This window comes from Ruditapes philippinarum, unplaced genomic scaffold, assembly GCF_026571515.1.
Source record: "Ruditapes philippinarum isolate M1 unplaced genomic scaffold, ASM2657151v2 ctg322_1_1_1_1, whole genome shotgun sequence".
Taxonomy (NCBI): Eukaryota; Metazoa; Mollusca; class Bivalvia; order Venerida; family Veneridae; genus Ruditapes; species Ruditapes philippinarum.
In genome coordinates, this window is record NW_026857303.1 from 179,796 (window position 1) to 196,818 (window position 17,023).

Here is a 17,023-nt window from a genome sequence, read left to right on the forward strand (position 1 = left end):
ACTAAACCAATATGGTGGACGGTAGTGAAACTGAACAAAACGGATGTCATATATTTGAAAAATTCAAAACACATTTCCCTTCCTTTTCCACGAAAAAAGATAAATATATATTAGTAGACAATTAATTATATGGAATTTTTGTTGTTCATGATTATGTAAGATAATTAGAATTGTCCCAGATGGCGGCGAGAGAAGTTAAACTATGTTTGCTTGGAGTGAGTTTCTTTTTCATTTGTGTTACTGTTCTGCATAAGTCAAGTTTTTAAAAGTGTCATTCGGTATTTTATGCACTGCTTTCATTAATCTGGTTCCCTGTCATATTATGGTTCCCATAGAAGTGTGCAGTGGTCCTGTTTATGCATCCATTTTCAATCAGAATTCTTCGACTTTTATTGTTACTTTGTAAGTCAAAAAGTTGCGATTGTTCCATTATCAGAATACCCCGCCATTTATGATATCATTGCCTTATATTTTTATACAAATCTCGGGTACATGTACTGTGTGATAATTGTGAAAACATTGATTTATTGTAGGACTCTGGTGTAGGAAAATCCAGTATTGTACTTCGGTTTGTCAGAGATCAGTATAAAGAAAACTTAGAGAGCACCATAGGGTATACATCTAGTATAGTGTTATTTCTTTCTTTAATAACTCTTTAGAAACAATGTTTTTCTTTTTATGCACCCTAGTAACTCCAATTTTGATGTACCAGTAATTCTGTTTTATCAATTTAATAATTGTTTTTTTTTTATTATTTGGATTTTTTACTATAAGAAGTTCAGACTGTTAGATTACTTTATGTACATGTACTTACTTTAAGTTTATTAACATAGCAATGTGATGACACATGAAATGATTGATTCACTAATTGATACTCATATTTAATTACTATAAATTAAAACTGCGTTAGCATGACATTAGTAATAGTATGTAAACTTTTCCAATTTCTTCTACCAACAGCTTAAATAAGATTATTATTTTACAAATGTATATTAAAAGAAATTCATAAATAACCATAGCCCTTCCATGTGATACCTTCTTTTTGTAATTCAATGAAGTACACCCTGGAGTCATTTTATACCCTATTCAGTTAATTTATATTGAAATTCCTTTGATTGTGATAGTAACGTAACATATATTTTTCCATACAGATTTTTCTATATCTATTGTAGTGCATCGTTTATGACAAAACGTATAATTGTTGATGGAAATTCATTTGTATTCCAAATCTGGGACACAGCTGGGCAAGAGAAGGTATGTTCAGAAAAAGTTTTAATTTTTACAAACCCACACTACAGTGTTACAAGTATTTTATATTGCATAAATGTTTTAATGAATAATTGGCAAATTTATGTTAGATTTTGTAGAAATTCAAAACAGGTTTTAGCTCATATGTTTCAATAAAAAGGCTTAATAATACATGACGATGTATTGATCACTGAGTCATCATTGTTGCGATTATCTTGCAAAAACTTTAATGTTACTCAAACACTTAAAACTGAATCTTCGCATTCATACTTATCTGACAAGATGCAGTTGGTAGATAGTGTGACCCGGTTATATTCTGAAAGCTATATTGTTTGAGTTATGCTTTGTTTTAATTTAAAAAATTCCTCAAATTTGCTTATTAAGTAGAATGATTTCAAATCTATCACAGATCTCAACAAGTAACATTGCATACTTGGTTATCATGACAAGACAAGGGACATTAATGTCCCCACAGCTAGATTTTACTTACTTGTAATAGAATTAGTGTCAAAATTACTTACCATACTTTTGAACTACATTTATATGAAAGGCATGAACATGAAACATGGATCGTGGTAAGCTGCAGATGTTATAATTGGGGATAATCCTGAAACTATTGTGATGTTCCTTTTTTTTACTAAGAATTTTTGTAAATATTGGTGTATTGAATAAAATTTTGAAAACTGTCAAAGATGTTGTACTCAATCTTGGCATACTGTCTAATGAGGATGAAGCAGATGGCATGTCTGTAGGATAATTAGGAGAAATAAATGATAAGTATTTCTAGACCTCTGCCTCTTTTACTTGGTAACTAATTGAACTTGAGTATTAATTCTCTTGAATATTCACATTTGCAAAGTTATTGATTATGCAGAAAAAATTAACAGTGATAATACCACTACTCTTCAATTTAATTTGTTTTAATTGTTGCAATCAACAGGGAAAAATTTGCACCAAATGTGTTGTGCTTGTTTGTTTTTAGAAAATTATATGATACCAGTAAACTAAAAACTTAAAAAAGTGTATAAAAAATGTATTTAACTTTTCATGCCACGGCCTACTTGTCAACCTGTAGTCTGATAAAAAAGTTTTACTATGTTTAACCAAACACAAAATTTCCTATTTTTTAATGCTGTATTTTTTAAACAGATGCATATTTTTCATATAAAATAAGCTATTCCATAAATTTCTTTATTTTCTCTTTACAATTCCTTTGTCAGATGAGAAAAAAATGCTTATGTTTTGTTACTTATCATTCCTGTAAAGTGATATATGATTGAATATAATTATATTTACAGTATAGAGCTCTGGCCCCCATGTATTATAGAGGTGCATCAGCTGCTATTGTTGTTTATGATGTAACAAGGGAGGTAAGTCTGTAATACTTATATTTAAAAAAGTAGAATGATATACTTACAACCTATATGAAATAACAATTAAGATATTTCAAACATCCTAACATAACCTTTACAAGTGGCTAAACAATATATGTGTATTTGCTTAATGGAAGGCAAATGGTTATAAAAAGATGCCAGTGTTTTGTCTGAAAATAATAATTAATATTACTTTTGTCAACCCATTTATGTACAGCTACATGTATAGCTTACAGATAGGGTTTTTTCCAAGCAACTTGCTTCTTTTTAAAGCAGTGTATGGATTGTCAATTTAAGTGCTCCTTCTCAAGTCAAATTAATAGTTTGGGCAGGACTTTAAAACTTTAAAATATCAACTAATAGATAAGAAGTTATTGTAGCTTAAGTGAGAGTGTACCTTGATGCAAACTGAAATCTCTCAGAATTTAATCATATAGTTTGTTGTCATTAATTTAATTTAAAACAACATCATGTAAAAATTCCTCTGGGAAAAAAATCTAGTCATCTTTAAATGACAGGAAATTATTCTGTCAATATAAGAGTAAGTTAGGTTGTTTCATAGGGAAGAAAAATATGTAACATTGTAATATGAAATTGGTAATGAATGTAACAAGTATTTAATAATAAGGAAATAAATCCATGTTTGGTACAAAATCAATTATACATTTACTCAATATAGTAACAAAAAAATATTTTTATTTATGTGTTTTCCATGAAGGTCAGTATTATTTAATTATCTAGTACATAAAAAGGAAGGGAGTTCAATGTAATATTTGTTTGTATTTTTGTTCTTGAAGAAAAGGCATATTGTCATGACACACCTGTTTGCATTGGCCCAGTGTCTATTCTAGGAGAGGATATGGGCGGATTCACTCATATTTTTGAGAATTCCCCCTATTTTTTCAGAGGCAGGGGGGAAATTTTGCATAGAGAAAGAAGGAAAAAGATCAACAAATGTAAAAAATTCTTACTTTTCGATAAAAATCCCCCCGGTTTTTTTGAATCCTAGAATAGACACTGTTGGCATTGATTAACCTATTCTATTATTGTTTTTGTTTATGGTCATAGAATGCAATAATTACAAAGCTATTACTTTGAAACTGAATATGCAGAATGAGATGCATTTTGATGAGTTCTACCTGCACATCCATTTTCTGGTCAAAATATCATAGGTCAAGGACTCTGGTACCTATAATAGAGAAACATGATATTGGTCATTAAATTAAACTTTAATGACCTTGAAACTTAAAAAATTTTGTATGTGCATGCATCTTAGTGAGTCTTACCCATCTTACCCAATTTGGATCTAAAGGTCAAAGTTCAAGGTTACTGTGACCAGCTTTAACAGTAAAATATGATCATTACATTAAACATAATTTCTCTAGCTCAAAAGACTTCAGTGAACAGGATTTATAGTACTTCTAGACTTGTTTCACAGTGTCAAAATAAAAGTGACATACAAAGTTATGGAAGCCAGAACTAAATTTTTCAAACTATCTCTTCATTACGAACACTGAGAAAAGTTAGTATGCTACTTTAGGACAGCTGTTGTTTGTTTATTGCAGTCATCATTTCCTGGTGTTAAGGACTGGATTAATGAGTTAAACAAGAATGCATCAGGGAATATTGTCATAGCAATTGCTGGCAATAAATGTGACTTGGAGGATCTCAGAGAAGTTGATACAAAGAGTATGTTGTTTTCTTGTTTAAATTGTATTTTTCATTTTTTTTTGTTTTTCTGAAAATTGTATTGGGACTTTATTCAATTAAACTGAATCCGCAAATTGTATGTTAAGTAATACTTTCAAGATGCACTTCGGGAAATGGAGTTTAATATCAATACAAGCTGATGTGTTGTCTTGTTTATATTGTATGATTTAAAGATATTGACACCCCTTAGGATATTAGTAAACTGAAAGACATCATGAAATTTGATTATCTTCCTATGTGCTTGATAAAATGAACATAGCCTTTTGATTATTTAAATTTGATATATCTCATGATATGTTGTATAGATGTTTTGTAGTAAATCATGCAGGGCAGACCGCAGTCGTCATGAATATTATCACTCATCTAAACTCCATAACATATAGCCTCTTATACTGATATAAGATACCTTGCAGTTGCTTCCCTGTATGATTTAAATTTATTTCAGTTGAATCCCAGGTGTAATTTATAACTGTAATTGTTATAGTTAAAAGTAGAACTCTGTTTTATGATATTCAGCTTCACAAAGGATATGTTTATACATTTTGAATCAACATGCATTCTGCTTTTGAAATGATACATGATAGTGATTATTTAATAATGAATCTAAATAACATTTGATTTTTGTGTATGTATAGAACTGTTGAGAAATCAAATTTTATCACATACATTGCTTGTAATTAATATAATATACATGTATTATATGTTTCTTCATATTACACATATTTATAAATTGCATGTCGTCTTTAAACCTTTGTGTGACTTTTTTAAAATAGTATATTAAACAAATTATTTTATTGTATTTTATGTTTTCTGGCTTTATAATATCATGTAATGAAGAGTTTTTTTATTCATAGTCATTTCCTAAAGACTGGTATTGAACTTATCTTAAAATTTTGAGCATTATAAAACTTGCCAGAACTTTAGTAAACATAAGTTGATAGTAAAATATAAATCATGTAAGGTCCAATATCATATGATGTAAGATTGTTTAAGCCTTGTTAGAATTATTTTGTATTTATCATATAAACTACAGTGCAGGAGTGTTAAAAACAATTTAATGAAAAGGTATTACATCAATGATCTTCATGTATATTTAACGAACTGCTTGTTTGAGGGGAATGGTTTTTATTTTGTTTATAGTCTGTAGAAAAACACATAGACAGTATAAGTCAAAATTAACCTTTATTGACAGTCCAAGAAATTATATTTACAATGTATAATAAGAAATATTCTTAATTAAGAATTCTCAATACATGTATATCAATATATAAAATTCTTAGACAATTTATTTCAATATAATAACAATTATTTATTAAAATTAAGTTGGGGAAATAATTATTCACTTAGCATTATGAGACCATTTTGATAATTAAAATAGGTAACAGGTACCATGTCAACAAAATGTATATAATAAAATACTTAATTTACATTACAAAAATCAATGTTCAATGTATTCATGTGTTCCAAAAATATAAGTCAAACTATAAAAAACATGTTGTAAGTAAAACATAAAGTTACATTTTTACAAGTCAGTAACTAAAGTAAGTTTACAAAATTTCATTTCCTATAGATTTTAGAAAAAGAGTTAAAATATAAAATAAAGTTTAACATGAGTTAAAATATAAAATAAAATTTAACATACCTGTAGAAAAACACATAGACAGTATAAGTCAAAATATATCCTTTATTGACAGTCCAAGAAATTATGACTGTCTAACCTTAAACTGTCTCTTTTATAGGTATGTTTTGGAATTGTTTGAAAAGTAGAATTAATTTATTAATGGGTTTTCACTTTGAAGTTATAAATGTCAAAAACTAAGAAGGAAACAAAGCTGTGATATTTTACCCAACTATTATTCTGTATTTGTTTGTATTTACTCTATAAAAAACAGTCCATCTGTTAAACAAAGAAAAGTGCTAAAAAGACCTAAAGTGCTTCCTAGGCATAAGAAAAATGTGTTGATTTAACAATATCTTAAGTATGTTTGACATGTTAAGAATGATGGTTTCTATCCCAAAGCTTGAAGAAGTTATTACTGCAAAAAATACATGTTATTTAAAGGTTTAAATTATAAAATACAAACAAGTAAAATATACATACAAAATGGACAAAAATATGCATTATGTAATATAAAAATATAACTCATATTTGGGGTTCCTTATAATTCCCCTCGGCTTCGAGAACTTTGACCCCAAAGTTTGAACGAAGTAAGAATTATGAAAGTTTTTAGACGAAGGTATTTAAACATAATGTTTTTAAATTAAATACAAACAAAGAATAAAAAGTGAAAGTCATATTACAAATATATGAGTTTACAAAAATTAAAAGAATATACATCAATATACAACAGTGAGAGTCAATGCTAAATAGTAACTGTCCTGGTGGTACTTATTGATGTCTAATTGGTATGAGTAGGTTATTGTGTTTTTGATAAAAGTAAACATAGAATGGTTTTGTAAAAATATTTTGTAGTTTGTTTGCTATGGTCATACTAAGAGGAATTGCTGAAGAAACATAAAGAATTGTTTCAGACTGTTTGTCCACTATAGAGAAGCCAGGCCAACATACAGTTAACTTGCATGACAGACAATGCTTTTCAATGTTAAAATCAGATACTGAAGCAGGGACATTGATATGGTAACTAGATGGGCACCTGGGCAACCGAATAATGTCAAGTAGAACACAGTCATCATTGTTTAAGATCTCTAGACACACTGTAGAGTTTTTACTTTTACAATTCTTTTTAAACAAGTAGATAGCAATCAAAATAAGTATGAGAAGAAGCAAAACAAAATTTGAATGTTCCCATTTTAAGTCCAAAGACAGAGACTGATTTAGCTGTGGAGCTGCAGTTTTTGGTTTGTAAATAAAACTAGGAACTGTAGATGGAAGCCCTTTGACTTGTTGCACCTGTTGTATAATTAATAAGGCCGTGCTTTGTTTCCTTACTCTATGGAATGTATATAAGAGTAAGATTGTCAAAAATACAGTTACATTCATAGTATATAACAACAATATTTCATTTGCAAAGGAAATAATATATGGCATAGCAATATCTAATGGGTATTCAATCTCAAAACTTTGGTACCAAAAGTCACTTGCAATGAACACAGGGTTTTCTTTCTTTAAGAGAATTCCGTGATTAAGCTGTTTCACATTTTCTGTTCTTTCACTTAAATAAATCAGACCGAACATGACCATTATGCACATTAGTACACACATCAGAATAGAGCCATCACTGAACCCTGGGCATCTTCTGCACTGTGCCTCTGAGTTGTTCTGTCGTGCCATTTTCAGTTGTTGGTTTTCCTGTCTTTGATCCTGGTTCTGTTGTCTCTGGTGCCTTTGTCTACTCCATGTTTGATTATAAGTCTGTTTGAGCTCAAGCTTTGACAGTTTCTTATTTATAGCACACAACTGTTCATTGATATTGTCACTGATTTGTGTGGCAGCCACTGGTGCAATTGTCACTGGAATATTTGTAGCTGCTAAAGTTTGTTCAGCAAGGCTGCAAGCCTTCCGCAAATCTTCAAGTGTCTTGTGATTTTGTGGCATTACAATCTGTTTTACACTATTTGATAATCCTTTTAAAGTTAAACTAATAAGTAAACCTTCAGGATACTGTTTGTTGGCTATTGTTTGGTAAATCCTAGTGAAGTAGGATGCTGTGCTTTCACCTGGCAGTTGCTGTAAGTTAAATAGAGCCATATCAGCATTAAGGCCATTACTACCATTAAAACGTAGTCGCAAGGCTGTTGTCAATTGATTAAGGTCAGATGTCACCTCATCAGACTGCATGTGTAACCAAGCCAGTGCATGGTCTCTCAAGTAGAAAGGAATGAGTCTTGCTCTTTTATCTCTAGCTACGGCATTTACCTCACCATAGTTCTCAAACCATTGAAGCCAATTTGTTGCACATTCTCCAGGGTTGCCATGGAAATACGGCATGTGAATCTGTGATGTCATACCAGCTGGGAATGTTGAGTATGTAATATTTAACACTGGATCCGTATTGGTCTCTTCAGGCAAGAAAGTGTCTTCGTGGTCACTCAGCGCCAAGTTTGATTCATATGGATCTTCTGAGCTCCCTTCCTGTTCCGTTGACCGAAGATAATAATAACGATTCACAGGTGTTGACATTACCCGGTTCTTTCTCCACCAATCTTTAACGATCTTTAACGAACTGCTTGTTTGAGGGGAAGGATTTTTATTTTGTTTATAGTCTGTAGAAAAACACATAGACAGTATAAGTCAAAATATATCCTTTATTGACAGTCCAAGAAATTATATTTACAAATACAATGTATAATAAGAAATATTCTTAATCAAGAATTCTCAATACATGTATATCAATATATAAAATTCTTAGACAATTTATTTCAATATAATAACAATTATTTATTAAAATTAAGTTGGGGAAATAATTATTCACTCAGCATTATGAGAACATTTTGATAATTAAAATAGGTAACAGGTACCATGTCAACAAAATGTATATAATAAAATACTTAATTTACATTACAAAAATCAATGTTCAATGTATTCATGTGTTCCAAAAATATAAGTCAAACTATAAAAAATATGTTGTAAGTAAAACATAAAGTTACATTTTTACAAGTCAGTAACTAAAGTAAGTTTACAAAATTTCATTTCCTATAGATTTTAGAAAAAGAGTTAAAATATAAAATAAAGTTTAACATGAGTTAAAATATAAAATAAAATTTAACATACCTGTAGAAAAACACATAGACAGTATAAGTCAAAATATATCCTTTATTGACAGTCCAAGAAATTATGACTGTCTAACCTTAAACTGTCTCTTTTATAGGTATGTTTTGGAATTGTTTGAAAAGTAGAATTTATTAATGGGTTTTCACTTTGAAGTTATAAATGTCAAAAACTAAGAAGGAAACAAAGCTGTGATATTTTACTCAACTATTATTCTGTATTTGTTTGTATTTACTCTATAAAAAACAGTCCATCTGTTAAACAAAGAAAAGTGCTAAAAAGACCTAAAGTGCTTCTTAGGCTTAAGAAAAATGTGTTGTTTTAACAATATCTTAAGTATGTTTGACATGTTAAGAATGATGGTTTCTATCCCAAAGTTTGAAGAAGTTATTACTGCAAAAAATACATGTTATTTAAAGGTTTAAATTATAAAATACAAACAAGTAAAATATACATACAAAATGGACAAAAATATGCATTATGTAATATAAAAATATAACTCATATTTGGGGTTACTTATATATATATTTAGATGTTATTTTAGAAACTTCTCTATTTTCTCTGTTTTAGAAGCGAAGGATTATGCATTGGATATAAATGCAATATTTACAGAGACAAGTGCTCTAACAGCAGTAAACATACAACAGCTGTTTGAAACTATAGGTATGTTTATTCTAACTTATATACTCTGTGACCACTCATTGGCTCAGTTATCAAAGGAAATCCACTGAGGTCAGAAGCATAAAAACATGAAATTTAAATTTACAACAAAGATCATTACTTAAAACAGAAAGATATGCAAAAGATAATTAAGTAATATCTTTAAAAATAAATTGAAAATTGTATTTGTAATATTCTTAGCCCAATTTGAGTTAAAGCATTGCAACGCTTTACAATTTTGGGCCATTTTTCACAATAAAATAATTATTCTAGAAAAACATACTGAGCGAATGATCTGAAATTTTGGTTAAAATTTACATTAGATAGAACACTAATCTCAAAAATTTATTTAAAGTCCCTTCATGTCAAAAAACCTATGTCATGTCTTGACTAATTACAGAGTTATTGCCCTTTGTTACTTTTCCTTGTTCTGGAGCATAACTTGAAAACTACTGGTTGGAATTCAAAATAACTTCATACAATGGTCAAGCACAATAAGTGGAAGTGAAGTGCACAAGAAATATAACTCTATCTAAAGTAATTACAGAGTTATTGCCCTTTGTTACTTTTCCATTGCTTTCTTTTGTCCAGACCATAACTTGAAGACTAATGGTTGAAATTCAATATAACTTCATACAATAGTCAAGCACATTGAGAGGAAGTGCAGTGCACAAGAACCATAACTCCATCTTTACTAATTACAGAGTTACTGCCCTTTGTTACTTTTCCTTGTCCGGGGCATAACTTGAAAACTACTGGTTGGAATTCAAAACAACTTCATACAATGGTCAAGAACAATAAGGGGAAGTGCAGTGCACAAGAACCATAACTCCATCTTGACTTATTACAGAGTTATTGCCCTTTGTTACTTTTCCATTGCTTTCTTTTGTTCAGACCATAACTTAAAGACTACTGGTTGGAATTCAAAACAACTTCATACAATAGTCAAGCACAATAAGGGGAAGTGCAGTGCACAAGAACCATAACTCCATCTTGACTAATTACAGAGTTATTGCCCTTTGTTACTTTTCCATTGCTTGTTTTTTCTGTCCAGTGCATAACTTGAAAACTAGTAGTTGGAATTCAATACAACTTCATACATTGGTCAAGCGCAATGATAGGAAGTGCAGTGTACAATAACCATAACTCCACCTTCAGAATTTATAGAGTTATTGCCCTTTGTCTCTTTTCCTTGTCTCTCTGGCTTTATAACAAAGTAATTCAATAAAACTTCATCAATGGCCAACAATAAAAGGAAATGCAACATACAAGAACTACAACTATCTTTAATTGCCCACAACCATAACTCTATTTCAATTCTTTTACAAGGTATTCTGTTACTAGTAACATCTTCATTTCCGGAGAAGTTTTGCAGGGGTATTAATCACATTTAGTGATAGTTCTAGTTTGAAAAGATATCTTTACCTAGATAATATGAATGATTTTATCCAGATTTAAAGTGGAGCAGATCCATTTCAGATATTCGTTTTGTAAGGGTTTAACATGTTTATTAAAGCAACCTTCAGCTTTTCTAAAGATTTGATATGTAATTTTTAGATAAATTATTTCATTTAATTGTCAAAAGGTAGAAAATGAAATTTGCCAAAGATGAAATAAGAATACCTCTTGATACAGCTAATCTACCGGTCCGTTCTCTATATTTAAGTTAGTAAAGTGGACGATTCGTTTTCTGATCTTCTATTTTTAGAAACGAATGTCACTTACTTGTTACAAATAGCTCCCTGGACACTATTTTGAAGAAGGCTTAATTAACAGTGATATTATGCACTTTTCCAGAAACATAGATAATGTTATCTATGTCTCTGACTTTTCAAAGATAAAATTACTGAGATACATAGTTTGAAACAACACAGAATTGTTTTCCAACAGAAAATAAAAGCTGAATGATGCTTTAAAGCTTGATTGTTTGCTTCCTATGGCTAACATGAACTGATGTCAGATTGAAGAATAGTTTGAATTGGAAGTTTCAGACTTATACAGTCAATAAAATAATTTTACTTTTTATCCCTATTTATTTGATAAGTACCTTATTGATACCAAAAGGTGTGTCTTCTATAACATAGTGTGTTCTCCTTGATATTTTGATGATATTATTATTATGTCCTGTATTACATTATTGTATATTGAAATGTGTAAATATTGTAATATGGGGCATCATTTGACTATACTTTAGTATGTCATTGTTATGAAACTCAGGCAATGAATAGTTAAGTGTCTTGTATTAGGGTTATTTTACTATTGTACATTAAAAAAATAACAATGGGTTTATTTGTTTAATGACTTCTCAGGTTATTGCAATTTGAAGTGTTTTTAAATCAGTTGAACTTGAAATATTTCAATTTATTATGCCACTGCAGCATATGCGATGCGGTGGCATATAGCGATTCACCTGTGTGTATGTGTGTTTGTGTGTTATATAGATTATATAGTGAACTTAAAAAATCTTCTTGTGAAAAACCACTAGTTCAATTTCAACCAAACGTGGCAGGATTGATCCTTGGGTGAAGGGCTTCCAAAGTTGTTCAAAGAATTTCATTCCATGCAGAATTCTGGTTGCCATGGCAACCAAAAGGAATTATAAGAATAAATTTAAAAAATCTTCTTGTAAAGACACACAAGGCCTAGAGCAAAGATATTTTGCATAAGGCATTGTCTGGTAGACCTCCACCGCCCCAGGGGTCATAGGTTTTCCTTATATGTATATAGTAAAAACTTTAAAAAAACCATTTCCTCTAAATTGACAAAGGCTAGAGGTTAGATATTTTGCATGAAACATTGTGTAGTGAACCTCTAGCAAGATTGTTCAAATTATAGCCCTGGGGTCAAAATTGGCCCCGCCCTGGGGGTCATTAATTTTCAGTCACTAATGTCATATAGTTCAATTTTAACCAAACTTGGCAGGATTGATCCTTGGATGAAGGGCTTCCAAAGTTGTTCAAAGAATTTCATTCCATGCAGAATTCTGGTTGCCATGGCAACCAAAAGGAATTATAAGAATAAATTTAAAAAATCTTCTTGTAAAGACACACAAGGCCTAGAGCATAGATATTTTGCATAAGGCATTGTCTGGTAGACCTCTACCAAGATTGTTCAAATTATAGCCCTGGGGTCAAAATTGGCCCCGCCCCGGGGGTCATTGATTTTCACTATATGTACATATAGTAAAAACTTAAAATACCTTCTTGTCTGAAGGTACAAGGCTTAGAGCTTTGATATTTGGTATATGATATCATCTATAGGTACTCTACCAAAGTTGTTCAAATTTTGCCTCTAGTGTCAAAATTAGCCCCGCCCCGGGGGTCATAGGTTTTCCTTATATGTATATAGTAAAAACTTAAAAAATCATCTTCTCAAAATTGACAAAGGCTAGAGGTAAGATATTTTGCATGAAACATTGTGTAGTGAACCTCTACCAAGATTGTTCAAATTATAGCCTTGGGGTCAAAATTGACCCTGCCCCGGGGGTCATTGATTTTAACTATGTACATATAGTGAATAATTAAAATACCTTCTTGTCTGAAGGTACATAACTTAGAGCTTTGATATTTGGTATATGATATCATCTATAGGTACTCTACCAAAGTTGTTCAAATTTGCCTCTAGTGTCAAAATTAGCCCCGATCCAGGGGTCATAGGTTTTCCTTATATGTATATAGTAAAAACTTTAAAAAATCACTTCCTCTAAATTGACAAAGGCTAGAGGTTAGATATTTTGCATGAAACATTGTGTAGTGAACCTCTAGCAAGATTGTCCAAATTATAGCCCTGGGGTCAAAATTGGCCCCGCCCTGGGGGTCATTAATTTTCAGTCACTTATGTCATATAGTAAAAATTAAAAATCTTTTTGTCTGAAGGTACAAGGCTTTGAGCTTTGATATTTGTATATAATATCACCTATGGGTCCTCTACCAAATTTGTTTAAATTATGCCCCTAGTGTTAAAATTTCCCTGCCCCAGAGGTGATAGTTTCCTTATATGTATATGTATATATAGCAAATGCCAGCTATGAAATTTGAACCATCACAGTGCACAGATTAAGATGTATAGTGAACTTTGATATCAGCTGGCCTAGATTTTGACAAAGTGTCTTACTGTGTTGTCCTTTGATGTACAGTCATGGAATTTAGGTCATGTGAAATATGACATTCATCACCAAATTCACTAGACACAACTGCATTGATAGATTCCTGCTCTGATTTTTTATTTGAATAACAATAGATTTAACCACTAGTTTGATAATAACAATTAAATAGGTCAGTGATCTATGCATTATGGCAATCTTCAATTGTAAAGAAACAAAAAAATTGTGTTCCTACATTACTATATAGTGTTGTATAAATGCGGTGGCATAGCATTTTTCACAAATGCAATCTTGTTTCTCGACTGTTATATTAATACTGTAATTTATATATCCTAAATATTTCCTTTAAATATAAATTCTTATAGATGTCCTTTTGATTGTTAGGCGATAAGTTGAACAATGTTTATACTTTAAAGATATGTTTTACCATATGTGACTCACTAAGATAAGAACTTGCACAAATTTGTTATTTGTCATTTCAGCGAGGAAATTACCTGCAGAAGATATATACCGGCCGCGTCATCTTGGCGTCAGTTTAGGTCAGACTCATAAGCCGGAAGAACCAGAACAGAAAAAACGTTCATGTTGTGGCGGCGGGAAGAAAAGCTGATATATCATTATGTTCTTTAGAAATAGTTATTATTTATATCATAAACTACTGTATTTGTCTATATTGATGTGAATGACAGAATGGTGCACGCAAACTTGACAAGATTGGATTTGGAATGATGTAATTTATATTTATTGGATCACAATTATTGTAATTTCCAATGTTATATGTTAGGAGCTATTTTGGGGTCACATTTCATTGTGTTAGTTTATTATAAATTAAACCTTGTTTAAGTGCTAGATGAAGCGATTTCCCATCCTTAGCTTCTGTAGTTTATCCCCTCTTATCATGATATTTATAAGGAGGAGATAACTGTTTCTTGCAGGCTTGTTCTGGTATAGAATCAGGGAATACTGTATGTGTAGAAATATTCGCGGGCTTCAAATTTTCGCGATCTTCGCGGTGACATTCGATCCGCGAATTCATGTTTAGCGCGAATATTTCTACACGAATTATTCCTTAAAAGTCATATTTTCGCTTTCACACTTTTTATTTAAATATTTACTGAGTAATTGTGTTTTGGTTTCCAAGTTATTCATGATTTTAAAAAGTTAATGTTTGTGTTTTTTGTATTGTTCAGAAAAACCAAAACATGATCTAATCAGATGTCAAGATGTTTATGACGCAAACTATGATTAATTATACACGTTTACGGGCATTCTTTTGTTTGCTATAATCTGTCCGCTAGACAGTGTCTTTTTTCTGTACAATAGCGTATTTTTTGACACCTAGTATTGAAAATAATTGTGAACTCCCACGATGATTACAGTAATTTTCCTTATTTTTTAACCTGAGTGGTCTACGCGAATTTATGATTTTCGGCAGTCGCCTCCGCGAATTCAAAATAGCGCGAATATTTGTATAGACCCCCAAAAAGGACCTTTCCGCGAAAATTTGCTTCCGCGAATTTAAATACACATACAGTAAATGCCTGCTAACATATCACTAACATACTGTTGCAGTTTGACACTGTAACGAAAATAAATATAAGAAAAACAATTTGATAAACAATTTTTGAGAGTGCTTGTTTTTAATTCTGGCTGTAATTTTTGAAATTTTGAAAATTGTAGATTTTATCCCATTTGGTATTGATTGAAATACACTTGTTACAATCTACCCATCCTTTCCAGGTCACATAAATTTGCATTAAATTTCTCTGTAGCCACTTTACTATTAACCCTTATCAAGTCTAATATCTTAAACTTGCTAAAGTTCATCTTTCAGTATAGCCTTTCATTATTTTCAGGAAAAAAAAATCAAAATATGTACTGACTGAATAGCAAACAGGTAACAGACCATGATCTTTTGGTTAATCTTGTGCTGCACTGTTCACATGAGTTGTGCTTGTTTGCCATTCGCAGGCTTAATGTTAAATTATTCCTGTGAAACTCTCTTGGAAGGGTCGACGTGAAGACTTATCTTAATTAACTGAAATACAATTAACACAGAAGCCACACAAAACAGGAACATTCAGTAGTTGTTTATTGCATATGTTTCGGCTATATGCCTTCATCAGTGCAAAACATAATACAATTCTTTACTGAAATACTAAAACTTTGATCATTCATATAGACAAATACAGTAGATGCTTTTATATAGTCATTTTATGGGTTTTTTTAGCTCGACTTTTCTATGAAAAGGGGAGCTATCCTACTCGCCCCGGCGTCGGCGTTAGCGTTAGCGTTGGCGTCACACCTTGGTTAAGTTTTTCGTACCACCCCACTTTATTTCAGAAGTATTACAAGTATGGCTTTGAAACTTACCATACTTGTTCACCATCATAACCTCCATCTACAGACAAGAGTACATAACTCTGTCAAGGTTTTTGACAGAATTATGGCCCTTTTTTGACTTAGAAAGTGTATTGAGCTTGGTTAAGTTTTTTGTACCACCTCACTTTATTTCAAAACCATTGGAGGTATTGCTTTGAAACTGACCATACTTGTTTACCATCACGACCTTCATCAACAGACAAGAGGACATAACTCTGTCAAGGTTTTTGACAGAATTATGCCCCTTTTTGACTTAGAAAATACATTGAATATGGGTAAAATCCACTTATTGCCTTAACCCTTTGAGATATTGCTTTGAAACTTTTAATGCTATTTCACATCATTACCCCCATCTGTACGCAAGAGAAGGTAACTCTGTCAAGGATTTGTTTTAAAAATTAAGGCCTTTTATCGACTTAGAATCTTGGTTAAGTTTTTAGTACCAGTCCACTTTTTGACTGAACTGTTTGAGATATTAATTTGAAAGTTGGAATACTTGTTTACAATCATGATTCCCAAACATGTCCAGGAGAAGGTAATTCTGTCAAAGATTTTATTTGAATTATGGCCCTTAACTGTCAATGTTTTGTATTATAGGCAAGCACTAAAAAAGTCGAGCGCGCTGTCTTACGGACAGCTCTTGTTTTAAAACCATATCACTGTTTTATGTAAAACCATTTCTTTTATACTCATAAAGATATTAATACACTTTTAGTAGATATTAGTAGATAGAAATTTATAAACTGCTGATATATTTAAAAACAAGAAATATACTTTGTATAAAAAATATTTTCTTCTATTTTTTTCTAAAGTGTAAGA

General features: G+C 31.0%; 1 protein-coding gene across 1 annotated transcript; it reads left to right on the forward strand.

Moving 5' to 3' along the window:
- On the forward strand, nucleotides 1–14,779 carry LOC132749324 (ras-related protein Rab-22A-like). The gene is made up of 7 exons (XM_060739050.1): nucleotides 1–215; nucleotides 534–613; nucleotides 1,173–1,254; nucleotides 2,547–2,618; nucleotides 4,187–4,310; nucleotides 9,631–9,723; nucleotides 14,305–14,779. Exons 1-7 carry the CDS (start codon nucleotides 180–182, stop codon nucleotides 14,430–14,432), a joined length of 615 nt encoding a protein of 204 aa, XP_060595033.1. The 5' UTR covers nucleotides 1–179; the 3' UTR covers nucleotides 14,433–14,779.
- Nucleotides 14,780–17,023: the final 2,244 nt, after the last annotated feature.